The sequence below is a fragment of the Electrona antarctica genome (assembly GCF_951216825.1).
Source record: "Electrona antarctica genome assembly, chromosome: 8".
In the NCBI taxonomy this organism is placed as follows: domain Eukaryota; kingdom Metazoa; phylum Chordata; class Actinopteri; order Myctophiformes; family Myctophidae; genus Electrona; species Electrona antarctica.
In genome coordinates this window covers 23348005-23367650 of record NC_136789.1, presented here as the reverse complement: position 1 = coordinate 23367650, position 19646 = coordinate 23348005, and the positions used below count along the sequence as shown (strand labels likewise).

Genomic DNA, 19646 nt, shown 5'->3' with positions numbered 1-19646 from the left:
AGTGTGATAAAAAGAAATTTGCATTTTGATACCATACTGTACACTTATATCATTATCATTCTATTAGTATTATAATATGGTAAAAACACAAGGAAATACATATTTTGTCTAGTGCATATACATACGACTTAAGTGATATGAAAATAACAATTTAGCAAAGCAGCCTCCAGAAACATAGCTAGCTGACTGTCAATCATTGTGTACTAGCCCCAGGTGTGTTTGGTGGTATATCAGAGCGGTGTCACAGGAAGCGGAAGGGCACTAGCCATTGTTGAGAACTAGCCATAGCCAGTCCATTACTACCCACAAAAGCACACACAGTAATAGTGTTAGCCTTTACAATGCTGTCATTTCGCTTGACAAATTCTTACGGGGTCAAAGACTAATGTCATTTTCCGGGAGGCTATTATTTGTCTAGCCCATATCCTCTGTGATCACATCAACCAGACATCCACAAAAGCATTAAGAAAAAAAAAGACGATCCCGAGGGGCACCGGACTCTTATGAATGAAAGCGTGCAATGCCCGGGCACAATGGGTCTCTCTTTGCAATCCCGGTGGTAGCCTGAAATATACTGTGCATTCTGATAGAGCTCCACATTTAATACAGTGTAGTGTAGGGCTGCAACTAGTGATTCATTTCTTAGCAATTATTCTATTGATTACTTTTATTTTCTATTATGGAGAAACGCCTTTGTTTTAATATTTAATGTGTTATATATAAATGAATCAATTGGCCACTTATACCCTATTTTATACTCACACTACAGTTTTGTGCAATAAAATAGCTGATCTACAAACTAAAACTGTTTTGAACATTTCTAAATGATTTGCCTATAATGCCATCATGACCCCCACAATAGGGATCAATTACTAATCGATTACATTGGTTAGATTAACTGTTACGCCCCTAATACATAAAAAAAAAAAAAAGGTACCACATCCAAAAAATGTAATGAATGGCGGACAAAGTACTCACATTTCCATTTCTTTATTGGCACACACCAAAAAGGAACGAGACGCTTTCCTTTTTGGTGTGTGCCAATAAAACATGTAAATGTGAGTACTGTCCGCCATTTATTTAAATTATTGAATGTGCAACCTTTTTGGATTTTTTATTTTTTATTCTTACTTTTTGATGTACAGTATACTGGATTTGGGTTTAGCACTCCACTGAAAACCATTGCTGATGCGCAACATATTTTTTCTCATTTATAGCCCCTTTGTGCATAATACCAACTTTAAGATGCACAAAAATGAGTGCAGACCTGGAGAATAATGCACTACTAGTATGATGATCAGCATGAAAGCTCTTTCATCGGTTTTCTTCCCCCAGTGGCGTTAACTGCATTAAAAGCGAGGATCATGAACATTTGCCAGAGGCACAGGGCCAGCGGTGATCATGAACATTTGCCAGAGGCACAGGGCCAGCGGTGCTAAATCTGAGTCGGGTTCTAACATATGACTTCTTTTTTTACTGGTCTCACATTCATTGACCATGATGACAGGACCCATTGGGTTTCCGAACACTCATGTTGTTGGGAGATGAGCCAAAATACAGCTGTTTTGGTTGCTTGCTTCATATTATTTTGTGGTTTGCATTATGCTAATATAACTTAGGGTCTTAGGCCAACGTGGACGTTACCTCCACCACGGGTGCAGATTACCTATGGATTCACCGCACTGGGTTTGCGATCATTATTCATTAAGGAAATAACATAAAATAAACTGTTAAGTGTTCAAAGAATAGTGTTGTTCAACAACATAATCTGCACAAATAAGCTTTTTTATGACCACAGGTTTAGAAAAAAAGCACAGGTCGTAGAACAAACATAACTCTCAGGTTTTTACCACTCAAAGGGTGTACAAATGGAACAAAAATTGACCCGATTTGACCACCCCAGCATCCATATTGGCATATTCTGGAGGGAACAGCAGCCCAAAATAGCCAATCTGCAAGCTCAATGCATTGCGACACATTGTGAGCTTGTAGATCAGCTATTCTTTGTGAAGATATTGGTGTGTAGATTGCGTTCCAGGGGATTACATATTTATTGTTATATCAAAAGGGGTCCAATTGCCATTAAAACATTTAGAAACGCTAGTGTAGATAAAGGGAGTAGCTAGCATATCATCAGGCTAACATGCAGCCTCTGTTGGGTTGTGTCAACATGCCAAGAGGAGACTGGGGTTTAGACATGTGTTTCCTGACTGCCCTGTCTGCCTTCCTCCTAGCTCAGCACACGGCCTCCTGTCCAAACTGCTCATTATTTCAAGGGGGAGAAATCAAGGGGTACATCAAGGGGTACCAGTAGTCTAGTTAATGACTGACAGTAAGTTAGGCTCTAAATTATCTTTGCAGTGTTCATTTTAAAAGATTAAGGTTTTTGATATTTAGTTGACTAAGAAGACTAAGACTAAAAGACTAACGTTTTTGATATTTAGTCGACTTAGACTAGACTAAGACTAAACAATTTCAGATGACTAAATATGACAAACTAATTGGTGTGTTATTCAAAAGACTAAGACTAAATCAGAATTAGCTGTCAAAATTAACACTGGCTTATAGCAGAATAGCTCAAGAATAAATAGAGAAAATAGAAGAAAAGTACTAGAAATAAAAGAAGGCTTTCAAGTGGCAAAGAAAAGATCTCCCATTTCAAGTTTGGCATTGTGAAAGTTTTTGTGAAAGAGTTGATGCCTGGAACCACTTCCAATCCCAACAAGTTATAAATGAAAAGATACAAGATTGAAATGGCTTGTATTACGGCAATCTTTGCTAGCAGTTTCCTGCAGTCCAAAGTCAGATAAGATACATGGCAGATAGATTTCCCCCCCCCCATTTTTTTTTTTTTTTTTTTTTTTTTAAACTTTTTACCAAAGTATAAATGTATCTATTAGATCTAAGCATGTAGGCCTCTTGACAATTTCCTAAACAAAAGATTCTTTCGGACTATCACATTAGTCAGGGCGTTCCAGAAGCAAGTCCATCACTCAAACCCACAAACATAACTCATATTCACAACATTAATTTATTATCTGCTGTATCAAAGTATATATATCTTCCTTTCAGCGTGTTTCTATAAGTGAGAGCACATGTTATAAGAAATTGTTCCCAGACCAAATGCACTGATGTAGTAGAATAATTCTACTACATCAGTGCATTTGGTCTGGGCGGGAACCCCTTTTGGTGTTTTAAGCATTGTTATAATTTAGCTATTGAAAAATAGCAGATCTACAAGCTCATAGCGCGCCACCGAGTGGCGCGCTACGAGCTTGTAGGTCTGCTATTTTTGAAAAAAAGTGAAAATAAAATTTAAAAATAAATCTTTTTTTTGTTTTGTTTTTTTTTAAATAATTTGGGGACCCCCTAAAATATTTTGGCGACCCCCCGAGGGGTCGCGACCCACGGGTTGAGAACCCCTGTAGTAGATGAGGCTTACTGCACAAATGCATATAGCTTGTTGTGCACTAGCACCAAATGGGCACATTTTTCACTGCAAAGCACTCACAACAGGCAGCCCCCTGTGCTCGCAGCAAGGAATTGTACAGCATATACGCCCCGTCATTTTATGAAGCTTTGTTACTGCATTACTGCACATGGAAAATATGTGACAGCTGTTTGATTCTGGGGGGCAAAGCACTGCAGCAATATATTTGGATTTTATATAACTTTACACAGTACTCCAAGGTCTGCATTCACAACTAGGGCTAGTGATTATTCTATTGATTGTTATTTTTTGAGGGGCGCTAGTCCCTCCTGTGCCCAGCTTTGTGTGTTTGTATGAACCATAGCGATATGATTTGATTGGCTGAGCATGGAATTGAGATGTCTTGACTGGCTGAGCAAAGTACGTATTGAGGATAAAAAGTGAGGGCAGAAAAGTGAAGGCGCAAATTGTGATTGGCCAGAATGAGATGATGATGTATGATGATATGATAAGCACGTACACAGACAGACAGACAGACAGACAGACAGACATCGACATTTCTCAAAATGAATCAATACCACACAGGCACAAAATGTAAGTAATCTCAGTAATGTCAGTAATCTCATTGTAAATATATTCAATAAGAAAACATATTTTTATTTAATGTCAGATTTAGATTCATATGGGAGAAGCTAAGGCTGAGCTGGTGTGCAGAGACACGTGTACAGCATGGAAACAGTGCTTGGCGGCATGGAAATTAAATTAAAAAGCCACTAGAATGACCCCAGACAGTGCAAACTTTCCGCAGGTTCCATCTTTTTCATTAAGCAGGCCACTGCTTAACTAGCAAGACATTTTAACCACTTAAAACCTGCACTTGGCTGACCGGAGACACTCGGGGCTAAGTGACTTTCTTTTTTTTTTTTAATTTTGCACTACTTTTTGACCATTTTGACCTGAGATCAGATTATAAAAATGTCTTCTACATCCTGACAGTTTTCTGAAAAAGCTATGTTTCTATGTCAGTCGATTTTTCAAAAATAGCAGACCTACAAGCTCGTAGCGCGCCACTCGGTGGCGCGCTTTGAGCTTGTAGATCTGCTATTTTTCAATAGCTAAAGCATAACATAATGCTAACACCAAAAGGGGTTCCCGCCCCAAAATGGGTTAAATATCTTCGCTGAAAATATCCGATCCACAAGCTCCAAGCTTGTAGATCTGCCATTTTCTGGGAAGGTCTTCCCTAGAATTCGGATGCTGGGTTAGCCGTGATGACAAAACACAGACAACATGTCATGATGATTTACGATATGATTAAAGACGTTAATTTATTGATTTATCGTTTCTTCATTTCCAGTTTGCTGATTAGTTCTCAGAAAGACTTGCACAACGTTGCTGCATGTTTTCATGGCTGCATGCATAGTTGCATACATAACATAATGTAGGCTAGACAGCAGTGGTGGAAACTAATTAACGCATTTAGGCCTGAGATCAGATTCTAAAAATGTCTTCTACATCCTGACAGTTTTCTGAAAAAGCTATGTTTCTATGTCAGTCGTTCTTCGATTTTTCAAAAATAGCAGACCTACAAGCTCGTAGCGTGCCACTCGGTGGCGCGCTATGAGCTTGTAGATCTGCTATTTTTCAATATAGCAGATTTTCAATATTTTTTAATAGCTAAACAAGCTAAACAACACCAAAAGGGGTTCCCGCCCAAAATGGGTTAACTAAAGTACATTTACTCAAGTACTGTACTTTAGTGAGTACACATTTGAAATACTTTTTTTACTTTACTTTAATTGACTATATTACTAGCAATGTTACAATGTTACAATATATTTTGTACTTTCTTTAAATGTATTTATTTATTTTACACATTTTGAAAAAGCTTAGTACTTTTACTTTTGTATTTTACGTATATTTCGATGCCAATACTTTTGTACTTTTTACGCAAGAAACATTTTTAATACAGGACATTTACGTTGAGAGTATTTTTATGTTCCGTCACTGGTAGACAGTGGGATGTTGTTCCTGCGCCTTTCCGTGCCAGAAGAGGTCTCTTGAGGTTAACAGTTTTATTAACTTGTAGCATTGACTCTCAGGGCATGTGTAATGCAAGACAAACGCATATCAATAATTAGAGAGAAGTAAACGCATCCAAATACAGGTCCAGTTCACAAGACTGTATTTGATGTGGTGGTGTTAATGCTATGTGGTGGTGTTAATGCTATGGCATTGTTTTTATGTGGTGGTGTTAATGCTATGGCATTGTTTTTTATCACCTTCATCAACAAGTAAACACTTTAATCCAAGGAGGAAGGGGAGGCGTTACCCGGCTAGCTAATATGACAAAACCACTGCTTTTAAAAGTCTGAAGGAATGCGAGTTAGCATCAGGGCTATGGTTATCTAATGACACATCTTGTGTTGCCTTGCTGACTGTCGAGCACAGCTTGGCTGCTCAATTGAAATACCTGGTCTAGGGTTTGGTTTTTGCCTCCCCCAGTTGGAAGTGAAGTACACACAGCGTGAAAAATAGTTGTGTGAGAAGAAAGAGAGAGAGAAGGGGGTGGTGGGAGGGCTTCTGACTATAGAATGATGCCTTCTAAATGAATCAGCTCCAGTCTGTGGCCAGTGATGGACCAATAATCCATTGTAGTCTGACGTTTACCCCGGTCGACCACCTGGACAGGACATGATGAATACTGTAAGATTTCCTGTCCTGATCTGAAGTTGTTTAGGTTAGAGCCCGACCGATACCAGAGTTTTGGGTCTGATGCCGATCCCAATTTTGGAGACAACTAAACCCACAGATTAAAGATTTGTGACATTTGTCACAAAAAAAGTTCTACATAGGATTGCATTAGAGCCCAAGTGCCTGGACCACTAGGCCAGCAGTCCGGGCACTTTCTATAATCAATTTGAAATACTTGTTTTATGGTTTTTCAACAAGCTCTGCTGTTTTTCAACAAGCTCTACTAGCTCTACAAGCTCACAACATACATACGTACAGTAACAATGTGTTGTGTTGTCAGTGTGTAGATCTATTCTTTGTACTTTTTGAACTCTGGACAAGTCGGCTGTATAATTGCACATACCGATGTTGTCAAACAAGTTAAATGATGGCTGATATATCAGCCAGACCGATGTATCCGTCTGGCTCTGGTTTAGGTGTGAGCGGTGACAGAGTGCTTCACTTGATTTAATTCGCAGCCAGTCTTTCATACATTTCTGTCATAGGGAGAAGCATATTGGAAGATGACATACAATGATAAAGAGAGGATGTGCGTGAGAGAATGAGAGCGAGGTGTGCGTCAAAAAGATGAGAGGAAAAGGACACCATAGAAGGAGTGTGGGAGACAAAGGAAGATACATGTGCTGGGGTGGGAGTTAGTGCAAGGCTGGATGATTCAGATATCACTAACCAACCTCTTGCTGTCAGGGCTCCAAGGCTCTGGAACAACTTTACTGAAGAATCCAGCCTTAAAAACTGAGTGGTCTCTTGCTAATCACTTCTTAAACATACTTTTACCAGAAAGTATTCCTTTAGTAACTTGCCATTTCCTTTCAGTTTAGTTGGTTAGCTATTTTACCCTGTTGAAGTAAGGTTAGTTAGTATATTGTATACTAACATCTCGCAGGCTGCACCATTGGTATATTTTCATTTATAAGGCCATTCTTGGTGTCTCTGCCTCCTTACATTTCCTCCAAATTCAATTTGGTTAAAAATGGTCTAAACCTCAGATCAAATGCCTGGCTACGGTAGTACCAGCATTCAAATCTGATGGGTCGTGGTCCCTGGTCGTGGAACGACCTGCAGTCCAGACTAAAATTGGCCTTGAAAGTTCCATTGAGAAGTTTTAAAAGGATCATCTTAGATGTACAGTCCAACATGTTCGGATGTGTTCTAGCCTTACCCTATACTGTATATTTACTATTTCTGTTTATATTGTCTTGGCGTGGCCTATACGAGCTAGTTCAGGCAGATGCACTCAAGAGGTTTCACACATGCACATTACTATGTCTATGTGGGTGACTCTACGAATGTGTCGTGTGGCAATTAGCTGACCAATTTGGCAGGTTATTTAAACACACCACTGTTCCTCCTGTGGTCAGTGTCCCTGAACTGTAGCTATGCGCCCGTTTGCTCCAACTGTAACCCCACTGGTGGTGCTGGGGTTACCCCAGCATCACCCCAGGTTATTATTGTAGGTTTATCTCCCTGCTCTTAATGGTTAATGATGGTTGTCTAAATGTGCATGGAGAAAAATGTAGCAGAGCCTGAACGGCAAAATAAAACAGAATATTCACACATGTATTTACATTATATAAATACATTTTTTTCAATCTATTCGTGAGTTATCTGACGGAACTTGTAAAAGCTGCAAGCTAGAATCAACTACTCAGACAGTCTGTTGATTTCAAGTGCAAAACGAGTTAGCTGCATCTTATCATGAATTACATGCTTGTTTGTTTACAAAGAACTTGTAGCTATGTTTTTAAAAGTTCTGTTCTTACTATTCTGGTCAGGTTTTTGATTATGATATTGAAAGTCCTTAATATTCCAATTAAGGAACAGACCTTTGGATCACAATTAAGGGCTTGCCTCAAATCAATAGAAAATAAAAAATAACATCACTAATCTTACAACATAGCATGAAACATAATGGTGACACCATGTTTACAACATCCCCCAAAGGATCTCTCTCCCAGTCAGCAATACAACAGCCATATGGCGGCCTCATACCGTAATGCCAAACCTAACAAGAGATAACAGAAGATAACAGCAGATAAGAGATCGGCCTGTATTCAGTCGAACTGGTCTTATCGTCATCTCCCTCACCGTTGAGAGCCCACCCACAGCTTAGCAGGAAGCAGCTGAATGTGTTTCAAAATGCCACTGGGCTGATATCTTCTCCATGAGGTCACTGGATCTTTTCGCCACTGTGGCGTCTTTGTTGATAATGACACACTTCCACGTGGTGCAGTTTTAGTACAGAGAAACAGACTCTACCAACCGCAAGTTCAACTCCTTCTGATGAAGTGGAGCAAGGAGCTCCATCATCCATATACAATCCTAGGCTTGGGCGATCCTTTCTATGTTCATATGATGAGTCCTGGCCAGTGGCCATTAACAAACGTTGATACACCATAAAGTCGCCTGGGGCAGCAGGAGTATGTGGGATGGGGATGTCATCATATACAATAAAGATTTACCCTTATGTTGATATTATGATGAATTGCGAGTTTAATAAAAGACCATTATTCGAAAAAGACCATAAATGCGCCTTTGTCGTCTTTTATAGGGGGTTGGGCAACTGAGATCAATACCAAGGAAAAAGAAAAACGCCCAAATGTCAAAGGTGAAACATTAAAACAATCTATTCCATAAGAATGTTTCCTTTTATCGTCTCCCTTTTAAGTCTGTTTCTGTGCTGGCTGTGACACAGTATCACGTTCCGTTTAACAATATGACAATATTCAATTATGTTATCTCTAATATCAACAATTCCAATCATACCCATACGTTAACTACACTTTATGGGGTGGAGACTGCAATGACAGAGAAAGGTGCTAAGTCTCAAAACGGCAGGGGCTAATCTCTAGCACGCTACTTGGCAGCTTTTCCAGTCTTAAATTAATGGAATGGAATAAGCGTTGGAATATAAAGTTTGTGTCTCTTGTGTTAACACTGAATTCACAGCCTTGCAAATCCTGGACACATCAATATTATACTGTAACCAACGTGCTGTATTGCATTACTCTGGCACAGACTATTCAGTTATCCCGATCAATTAAAAGCAACAAATTGATCAAAGTGATCCAATTAGAGTGGGCAGCGAGCTACCCCTAAATTGAGTTTACGCTCCCAGAAAGAGGTTGTTCTCAGGGGTAATATGAAGCGACTTTTGCCTAGAGAGGGGGGAGGGCAGGAAGTGGTACTAGGACTCTGATGAAATTTCCTCCTTGTGCAACGAGTGACCAGTCTGACGTTGAAGCTTGATTCAGACATTTCTGTGGTCATCGGAGAGAGAGAGAGAGAGATCCACATTCATTACTGTTTTCTATTAACTCTGTCGGGGCATTTGCCGGCTCCGCTCGGCACACGCTATAATTATCTGTGGGTGGAACGTGGAGGGATTGCTTGGTCACAAGCTCTGGGCCTCAGAGTTTACTTCAGATGTTGAGCTGTTACAGACAGTGCTATCTGTTCTGTGGCTTTGCTGATAGATTATGCAAACTCCCACTAAAATCCTACACACACACACACACACACACACACACACACACACACACACACACACACACACACACGCACACAAAACAACAGCACTCACCTGCAAGTCAAAAAACTTGCTGTAGCGTCTGAAAATGATCTCTGTGCTGCCATCGCTCCAGCACACTTTGATGATGTAAACCTGAAACACAGATAAGAGACACAAATGGACGTTAGCATTTTCTGCAAGAATCCGATAACCAAAGCCCCCGGGGACCTCAGCCCTGACTCACGGTCACTCTTAATTGACAGTGGCGTGACTTGGATTGGCCGTGGCATGGGAACCGCACGCAGAAGGAGAGTGTGTTTCTGACAAAATCAGGAGGTTGTCATCACAGACAGTCATCTGCATTATCATCATCAAGTCATCTGCTTCCAGGAATACCCCAGGGATGTCTATGATTTCAACAACATGTAGGCTTACGTCATCACTTCACATGACACAGGAAATCACCATGCCAAGGCAGCACATTTTCATCACTTCTTTAGAAACAATAATATAGGGATGACGCAACAGTTATTACTGTTATATTATTGTCGATTGTTGATTTAATCAATTATTATTATTTTTTAAATCCTAATTGATAATTTCATAAATAATCAATTAATATTTTATCAATATTTTATGCATGTCACTCAATATGTCAAGTGTGTGTGTGTGTGTGTGTGTGTGTGTGTGTGTGTGTGTGTGTGTGTGTGTGTGTGTGTGTGTGTGTGTGTGTGTGTGTGTGTGTGTGTGTGTGTGTGTGTGTGTGTGTGTGTGTGTGTAATACAAAACTGAAACAAAAAAAATACACCAATGTCCGAAAAGGAGTAGGATGAAGTATAAAACTTAATTTATAAGTATAATTATCGTGCATCCCATAATAATAGCTTTCCGTCTCTTCCAGGACCGACTACAAGATATAATATTATTATTAATAATATCATGAAACGCAACCAAAACCAGGTAAAGAGAAGTCCAACGCGCTTCAGCCAGTAGAAGGTAGAAGGCCCTCGTCGGTGCTCAACAGGGACAATTTGTCTACTTGCTTGCTTGACACTGGCTTCCCGTCTCTCCCCGGACCGACTACAAGATATCCCTGTTAACAGCACATCCACGGCAACTTCCTTCCTACCTCAAGGAATTAAGTCTCCCCACAACCCTCGACTTGCAACCTCCACTCTTCAAACACTAACCTCCTCAAAACCCCCAAGACCAACCTACTGTACGTACCATGGACGACTGGGCCTTGTGCCCCCCCACACAAAGAAAACTGTAACTCCCTCCCTGCTCACCTGAGAGCACTGGTTATCTCTTATAAGAGAGGACTAAAGCTTATCTACTGTTATTATTTCTTTCTTACTTGCATCGTAGAAAATTATAATACCTGGTCACTTCAGGATAGACTTTACTATAATAAATATACTGGAACACTCGACTGGTCTGCACGTGTTTTATTGTTTTACAGGGGGCAACCAAGACCAGCTTTGGGAAATGTATAGCATTAACTGAAGTTACACGTCAGTGGGTTTATATGTATGTACGTATAGGCTAATGTATGATTGTCCACCAGTCCCTCCTCCACATCGGCTACGGATCAAAGACTTTAATTAAGGTGTCAATAAGCAAGCATCTATGATACTGTCGTCATCTCTCCTATAATCATCACGGCCTGTTGGCCAGGCTTCAACTCCAACAAACACTTGGCTTTTTTCCCCCTAAAGGAGGAGATGAGGAGAGGCAGGGAGGTGATCGGAAACTCCCTGGTGAGTAGCTGTGTCTGGATGAATGCTTCTGTTGGCCTGGATCCCAGACCTTCTCTGGCCTCTCTCTCTTGCTGTCCGTCTCTCTCTCTCCCTCTCTCTCTCTCTCTCTCTCTCTCTCTCTCTCTCTCTCTCTCTCTCTCTCTCTCTCCGTCTCTCTCTCCGTCTCTCTCTCTCTCTCTCTCTCTCTCTCTCTCTCTCTCTCTCTCTCTCACTCTCTCCGTCTCTCTCTCCGTCTCTCTCTCTCTCTCTCTCTCTCTCTCTCTCTCTCTCTCTCTGCCTCGTCCACTGTAGGCTAGCGTCCAATTCATGCTCCGTCATATAATAGTGTTGGATGCTGAAAATAGCCGATCTACTATAGCTCACAACGTATCGCATATATATATCGTATACAATACCTATTGAGGGGCGCAAGCCCCTCTTATGCCCAGCTTTGTCTGTTTGTGTGAACACAAACACGATGATTTGATTGGCTGAGGAAAGTACATATTAAGGATAAAAATTAAAAAGTGAGGGCAGAAAATTGAAGACGCCAAAAGTGATTGGCCGGAATGACATTTGTGATGATTTGATTGGCTGAGCTGCACAGAATGTGATGTATGATGTTAGCCAGGCTCGCGTAGCCATATACTAATATCACTGCGTGGATATTAGTCTCGTCCCTCTCAGTATTAGATTTTTTTCCCCCCGCAATGTCCCGCCCCATATTTGAATACTCGTCCCTGGTTGGTTATAGCCTGATTCCAGAATATGGCTGGCTCGTCAACCCTTCGGCCGTGAAGTCCTCCCACAATTGAGAGGGGCCAGACTTAACCTGCCTGGGGCAATATGCATTGCAACCACAGATGAAGGCTGGCTATGCGAGGCTATGATGATAAGAGTGCCTCTCACTTCACACAAGTGTGATTTTTGAGGGGCGCTAGCCCCTCCTATATACACCTTTTCGTCACAACTCATGTCACATCTGCCATTGACAATGAAAGGAGACTTTACGTCATATGTGTCTGAACAAATCGGCTTTTTGTGTCAACACAAACATTAAACACAGTGCAACTGTTTTAATTCAGCCAGCAATAAGTTGACAAATTAATTCATTATATATATATATATATATATATATATATATATATATATATATATATATTTTTTTTTTTTTGTATTGGATGATTTACGATGATACTTCACACGGGTGTGATTTTCTATATTATTCTACGTTTATTGTCTTGTCTAGTTACTACCAAAGTTAGTGTACCGGTATAATGACAATTCGTGAATGCATGTTCTACAATGCAATTCCTGTCATGTAGCCTACATTTTAAGCATTATTAGGAATTGTTTGGCTTCAATTGCTGCACTAAGTGACAAAACAAAGTCCTTGTACAAACTGAGTTCTGAGTTGTTTATCTATCCAAAAGAAATGTCTAAATCCTCAGAGGACTGTACTTGTATTAGGCAACTCCTGGGTGCTTGTTCTGAGCAACTCTAGGGTTTCTTTTGTTTGTTTGTTTATTAGCAGATAAAAATGTTAATTACAGGAGGAAGAAAAAAAGAATACAAGTTAGAAGCCCAAAAGGACTTATGAAAAGAACCTCCCTTCGGGTTATGAATGTGCATGTAAATTAGGTCATTGTTGAGAAAAACAAAGATTTATTATTTGTTCCATGGTTACAAAGGCTCTAGGTAAAGTGTTTAGAGGGGTTTTAAGGTCGGCCCTCATTTGTGTATGCAAGTGCACAGTGTAATCCAGACAGACTCTGGGACTGAACATGAACATCTACCTTTACAGGTACATTTTATGCTTGAATACGGATTGTACGGTGGAGAGAGGACCGTATAGGGATAGAGTCCAATGTGGACTGAACCAGTAAACACGGCCCATGTTTACTGGTGGTGTTACACAGGGACAGATGGAGGAGACATGGTGAGACCTCTAGAACCCTCTGTCGTTCAACCAACACTCACAGCATTGAGGTCTGTTGACCAGTACATCCACCCCGTCATCATTTTCACACATGGATGTGAGTAAGGACAGACGCCATGCATGGAACTTCACAGATTGCGAAGGCAATGAAAGCCAACTCTTACACCTGCCATGCCTTTGGCAGCGGCCCTCGCTGCTTCCTACACCAAATGATGTCATGTTTGCTGCTTAAAATCAACTTCCATCTGAGTTTCGCAGGCAAAATCACCCACACTTTCCTCCTACTGTTTTACCATTCGCCAAGGATGAATAGCCCTCTTTTGTTTTTCAGTTGCGTGGCTATTCTTGAATCCCTCACAAGCCCTATCCAACAGGGAAGGGCTGTTGTAATTGGGTGGGAAAAACACCCCTCCATCGGCCTAGAGCCACATTCTACTTTATCTCTCGTTCCTTTCCTCTCCCACTGCAATGAAGGTACTAATTCGCAACAGAAGCCCTGAGGTGTCAGAGATTATGTCAAAGAAGACATTGTGGTGGTAAATGGTGCATTTATATAACGCCTTTATCCAAGGCACTTTACATAGATTACATTCACCCATTCACACACACATTCATACACCGATGGCGGCGGAAACCATGCATGGCACATCAGGTGCAATTATGGGTTCAGAGTCTTGCTCAAGGACACTTCGACACTAACTCTGGGGGAGCTCGGGTTCGAACTGGCAACCTTGCGGTTACCATCCAGCCACTCTACCTCTGAGCCACCGCCACACCTCTAATGGAGCGGTTGCATCAATATCATCTGGCACTCCATACTGGCCCTTGTGCCGTGCCCCCCCCCCCCCCCCCCCCCCCCCATACTAACCAGTGTGCCTTTTCCAACCAGTCAGAAGCACTTTAGAAGCTGTGTTACAGCTGTGTTACAGCCTATATACCTTAGTTAGAGGTATAGGCTAACTCTGAGAGTTATGGGGTTCCTTGATTATTATTATTCTGTTATTTTCTTTCCAATGTGTTGTTTTTATTGTGTTATATGTATCTCCCCTGCATGGGTCTGAAATAAAGGTTAAATTCAATTGAATATTATATGCTGTCCCTGCTGTGGTTTTTGGTACATGCCACGTGCTGTCTGAAAAATAAAACGGCAAGCTATTCCCTGTGCAAATACTTCTCCCAGGTTTTGTGTACACACACTACATAAATGACCTCAGACAGAAACTGTCGCTTGTGGGGATATTCCAAGGTGGGTTCTGGCCTTTGTCCTAACTCACATGTTATTACTGGGTACTAACCATAAGACAACTAAGGACTACTAATGACTGGATTGATTGAACATTTTAACAGAAAACCATGGTTCGTCTACTTAAAAGTGAGGTTTAAATCCTGGAAATATGCAAACAAAAAGACATTGAGGCATGCATGGCTGCCTAACGTTACTGTACTAAACAAGTGTGAATGGATATTTTACAGCTGTATTGGAAGGCTGTAATTTGATACTCCCTTTGTTTTTACCCGACGGGTCAGCAGCACAGGAAAAAAAAGAAACAGACAAACAGTAACAAGTTCTATGGGTAAAAACACAACCACACATGATATCCGTAGTGTCTCGGGTGGTGAAATTACAGTTTCTATCGCCAGAATACTTGATTTCATACAGAAGAATAATGCCGAAAATGGACAGATGATCTGCAAGCTCACAACGATGCGACGCCTTGTTGTTTGGGGTTTTGTAGATCGGATCGGGCTACTTTCGACGCGCGACACCGCCTTGACGACGAAGTTATGTTATAAATCAGTTGCGACGTGTTGTGTGTAACTATAGTACTGTTGACTTACGTAGTGTTTGTTGGGATTCCTGCGCTTCTGGACGTCCTGCACAGTGACATCTTGCACGGTCCTCCGTGGCATGATGCCCTCCTCTTCTGTGCCTCTCCTCCGCGGGTCAGAAACGAAAACACTCAAAGAAAAGTCCCACTGCCGCTGGCTGGCTGGGTTTGTTTTGCAAAGAGAGATCAAACCCGACGGAGAAGAAAGTTTACACACACCACCGTGGCTTTGTCATTCGTGACTTCTGATCAATGCAACAACCACCACTGGCCGATGTTTTGTGTGACTGTCTGCGTCGTACAGGTCTACCGTCCTCGTCAGATTTCCTGTCCCACATTCAGTTGGTCGGTGGTTTGGTTTTGTTCCTGCCTGGGCGCCTGCCTGCCTCTCGCTGCTCCTCCGTTCCCAAATACCAAAACTCCCAGCCTATCCTAGATCACCTACTCCCACTTTAACCGACTGGGACATGAAGACCTGCCGAGGCTATACGGACGAGACTCTCTCCCCTCTGCTCTGCTCTGTGCAGAGTTGCAGACGCAGCACTACGGCTGGATTATGAGCGCCACCTGCTGGCGTTAAAACAAAATGGCGTGAAAACGAATGCCGAGTTTATTGATTGATTGATTGCTTGATGAATTTATTAACAGATTGGAGAATTACAGTACATTTCAAGCACAACTCAAAACAAAACTGTTAACTGTGGACGACACCATATAGCATTTCACTTGTTTACAATAAGGCCCACCATGTTCAATTCATCATAACAATTAGAGACGTACAAATATACTCTATAGCAAAAAACAAGAAATCATCATAGAGGAGGTAAAAGAAGGAAAGAAACAATACAGTGAGGGGGAAACAGGGTGGGTGGGGGATTCAGGTTTTACGGGGGCCAGTTTTGAATTCCGGCCGTCCATAGGTGCCCTTTGAGAGTGGTTTTGAAGGAGTCAAGGGATTTGCATGTCTTAATGACTGGTTGGTAGGGCGTTCCACATTTTGGTGGCATAGGAGCGAAAATAATTTAGTCTCTTGTTTGTGCCGAATCTTGGTTGCACATGGTTAGTTGCGCTCCCTCTGGTGTTATAGGTGTGGACTTTGTTAACATTAAGGAAGTATTTAGACAGGTATCATGGTTATCTTGGTGCTGTATCGAATCTTGTGGACGAGACCCATTGCAAGATGCTGTACTCTGTCGTCAACCCTAAGCCATTCCAGTCTGTCAAAATGGCCAGGGGTGAGGTGGGTTCGAGGAGTGAGGCCAAGTAGTAACCTGACCAGTTTGTTTTGGGAAGTCTGGAGCTATAGTCTTAAGGGCCTTTGAGGTGCAGTGGTACCAAGAGGTGCATGCATAGTCGTAGAAACCTTGTACTAGGGCTCCTGTGTCTTCAAGGTGTTTTTGTTGACCAGTGAGGAGATCCTGTATAGGAATCCTGTTCTTTGGTCGACTTTTTTGATTACGTTGGTGGCCATTTTATCACCGGAAAGATTTGCCTCCAGGATGGAACCTATAGATAATTTCATCTTTTTTTTTGATCAAAGTTTCTTTATTAATTTTTCAAGTCAAAAATAGCATACAAAATTTTCTTGAACTTTTTTTTTACCCCTCCCTCCCCCCCAGAGTATCTTGTACCATTAACAACGAAATAAAAGGCACATACAAATATACATATACATATTCAAAAATAGAAGAAATTAATCAAATATTAGACACAATATGCAAACAAATAATAATAATAATAACAATAGTAAAATTTAAATAAAATATAAACAATTACAGTAGGGTCAGTGTAATGAGTTAAGGATTGTTGATGTCAGCTGCGTTCATCCTCTCAACATATGTTAAAAAAGGTTGCCAAATGGTGTTACATTTTAAAGCACCAGCGTACCCTCTTGTGGAGTAGCGAATCTTCTCCAATGTCAAATGATGTAAAACATCATTAACCCAAGATTTAAAGGTTGGTGGTAATTTTTCCTTCCATTTAAATAGTATTAGCCGCCTAGCCAAAAGAGATGCAAAGGCTATCATATTTTGCCGGCTAGGACGTAGATCTTGGGAAATAACTCCAAACACTGCGATGGTGGCAGAAGGTTCTATGGGCACTTCTAATACATCTGAAAATGTTTTAAATATTGATTGCCAAAATGTATTTAGCTTTGGACAAAACCAAAAAGCATGTGCAAGGGTAGCTTGATCTTGATTGCAACGATCACATATAGGATCCATGGTAGGAACAAACTTAGATAATTTTACTTTGGACCAGTGGAGGCGATGTGTAACCTTAAACTGAATAATAGTATGCCTTAGACAGATTGAAGAGGAGTGTATCCTATCCAGCGCTTCCTTCCAAACATCATCAGAAACTTGTGTCCCCAAATCTCCCTCCCATTGATTCTTTAATGAGGTAAGTGGTTCCAGTAATTTCATCTTTTTGTGTGATAATATTGTCACCCACTCTAATCAAGAAGTCATCAGCCTTGCTCTGAGATTACTATTTGAACCAAAGAGAATGGATTCCGTTTTTCCCAGATGTAAAGATAGTTTATCAGCGAGCCAGGTGCAGATTCTACCGAGCTCAGAGCTGAGGGCCTTTTCAACCTGCAGCTTGTTCCTGTCCGAGACCAGCAGTGCTGAGTCATCTGAAAACAGGAACAAGTTGCAGTCACAAGCTGATGTTATGTCGTTAACATATATTAGGAACAGTAAAGGCCCTAGTATGCTTCCTTGTGGAACGCCACAGCTCACTACCTCCAGGTAGGATTGCATCCAGCTCACTGATGTGCTATCAAATCCAATTGCTTTTAGCTTGCTTACCAGTATGGAGTGTCAAAAGCCTTTTGGAGGTCCAGCATGACCATGCCGCAGTATTTGCCAGCATCCACCTCTTGTTTGATGTGGTCGCTCAAATAGAGTAGGCATGTGTCAGTGGAGTGGGAAGTTCTGAAGCCAGATTGGAACACATACATTAATTTTTTTGTGGCAAGATACTTTTCAACCTGTTCATAGGTTGGACTGGCCAGACCTAAATTACCTCTGTGTCCGCACTGGAGTGGGTGCGGTCTGACTCAGAGACTGTGAGGGTCTCCAATTAAGGACATTATAACTGACCCCCTCACCCAGGTCAGGGCAACAGTCACCTGTTAACAGCTACAGGTGCCAGACGAGTCCTCATGGATGTACACCAACAACACTGGACTGGGCTAAAATTGCATGTCTTCCCTATTATATGCTGATCACTCTGTCTCACACACATTCATTAAGAACACTGCACTCAATGAGGACAATGAGTACTCACATTCACAGTTAAGGCCAGACTACAAGTCCTTCCCACCAGACTCAATATATCCATCTGGTTCCCCACCACTCGGGTCCCTCATTGCTTGCACCACACCACAGAACAGATCACTGAAACACTGTCACACATCATGAATGGATGTTATGCATACAAAGGAATGTACATAGCACGCCATGATAGAATAGTGGAACTCATAGCAAAGGATATATCAAAAATATCATGCATCTTCAGTGAGAATGTACAAACATTCCAGGGTCATTCCATCCATGCTCCAACTCTGTGATAACTCCGATACCTTTACATCTCTAGCAGCTAATACACCAGATATTGTTGTGGTTGATGAAGAGTCCAGAGAAGTGTCTGTATTAGAGATAGCCTGCACCTTTGACCACAGCCTAGAGGAAGCCTTTATGACCATAACATCTCAGAACTGGGCTATAGGTGCAGACTATTTGTCTTTATATTTGGCAGCCTAGGGCATACGCACAGACTGGTTAGAGGGTTCCAACAACTTGGAATGCCCAAAAAGGAGGCAAAAAGGCTGGCAAAGCATTGTGGTGTCTCTGCTATAATTGGCAGCCGTCATATATGGCGGAGACACTGTTACTTATACCCATAGAGTACTGAGTGACATGCCTGTTGTATCATGAAAACACAATACATGCCATGACTTTGCATATATATCAGGAGGAGGGTGATCAAACACATTTTCATTTCTCCCTTTTGAAAATATGTAAGTCTAGCAATCTTGTGGAGATTCAGCACCATCCTCTGGTTCATAATGTGCATTACATCTGACCAACCAATGTAATTCACTCTTGGTAGGCAACTATTGGTAGGTGAGTAATGCCATGGACAGTTGCAAATTATATCAATTATATTTGTATAACTAACTTACAATATGACTGCACATTATATGAACGGTGCTAATTGGGTGTTTTGAAGTAAGCATTGCATTTCTTTAGATATTTGTCAATTTGTAAAATGTAATGCTATTGTAGAAAACCCCACCACTCTCCGGCTGAGAGTGGGGTGGAACTGGAGCTGATCACCTCATTCCTCCTCTAGTGGTGGGTGGGGCTATACCGATTGCTAGTTAGGCACACCTGTTGCTGGCCTATATAGGCCCGGGTGGTGGTAACCTCACAAA

General features: G+C 41.3%; 1 protein-coding gene across 1 annotated transcript in view; it reads right to left on the bottom strand.

Moving 5' to 3' along the window:
- The window catches only part of sh3pxd2b (SH3 and PX domains 2B), a 71504-nt gene extending 56072 nt beyond the window's left edge, over nucleotides 1–15432 (bottom strand). Inside the window, exons 1-2 of the mRNA XM_079507428.1 lie at nucleotides 15213–15432; nucleotides 9768–9848 (exon numbers count right to left, since the gene is read on the bottom strand). Of these exons, the coding sequence (XP_079363554.1) occupies nucleotides 9768–9848; nucleotides 15213–15284 (153 nt within the window). The 5' untranslated portion in view covers nucleotides 15285–15432. The remainder of the gene's footprint in view (nucleotides 1–9767; nucleotides 9849–15212) is intronic.
- Nucleotides 15433–19646: the final 4214 nt, after the last annotated feature.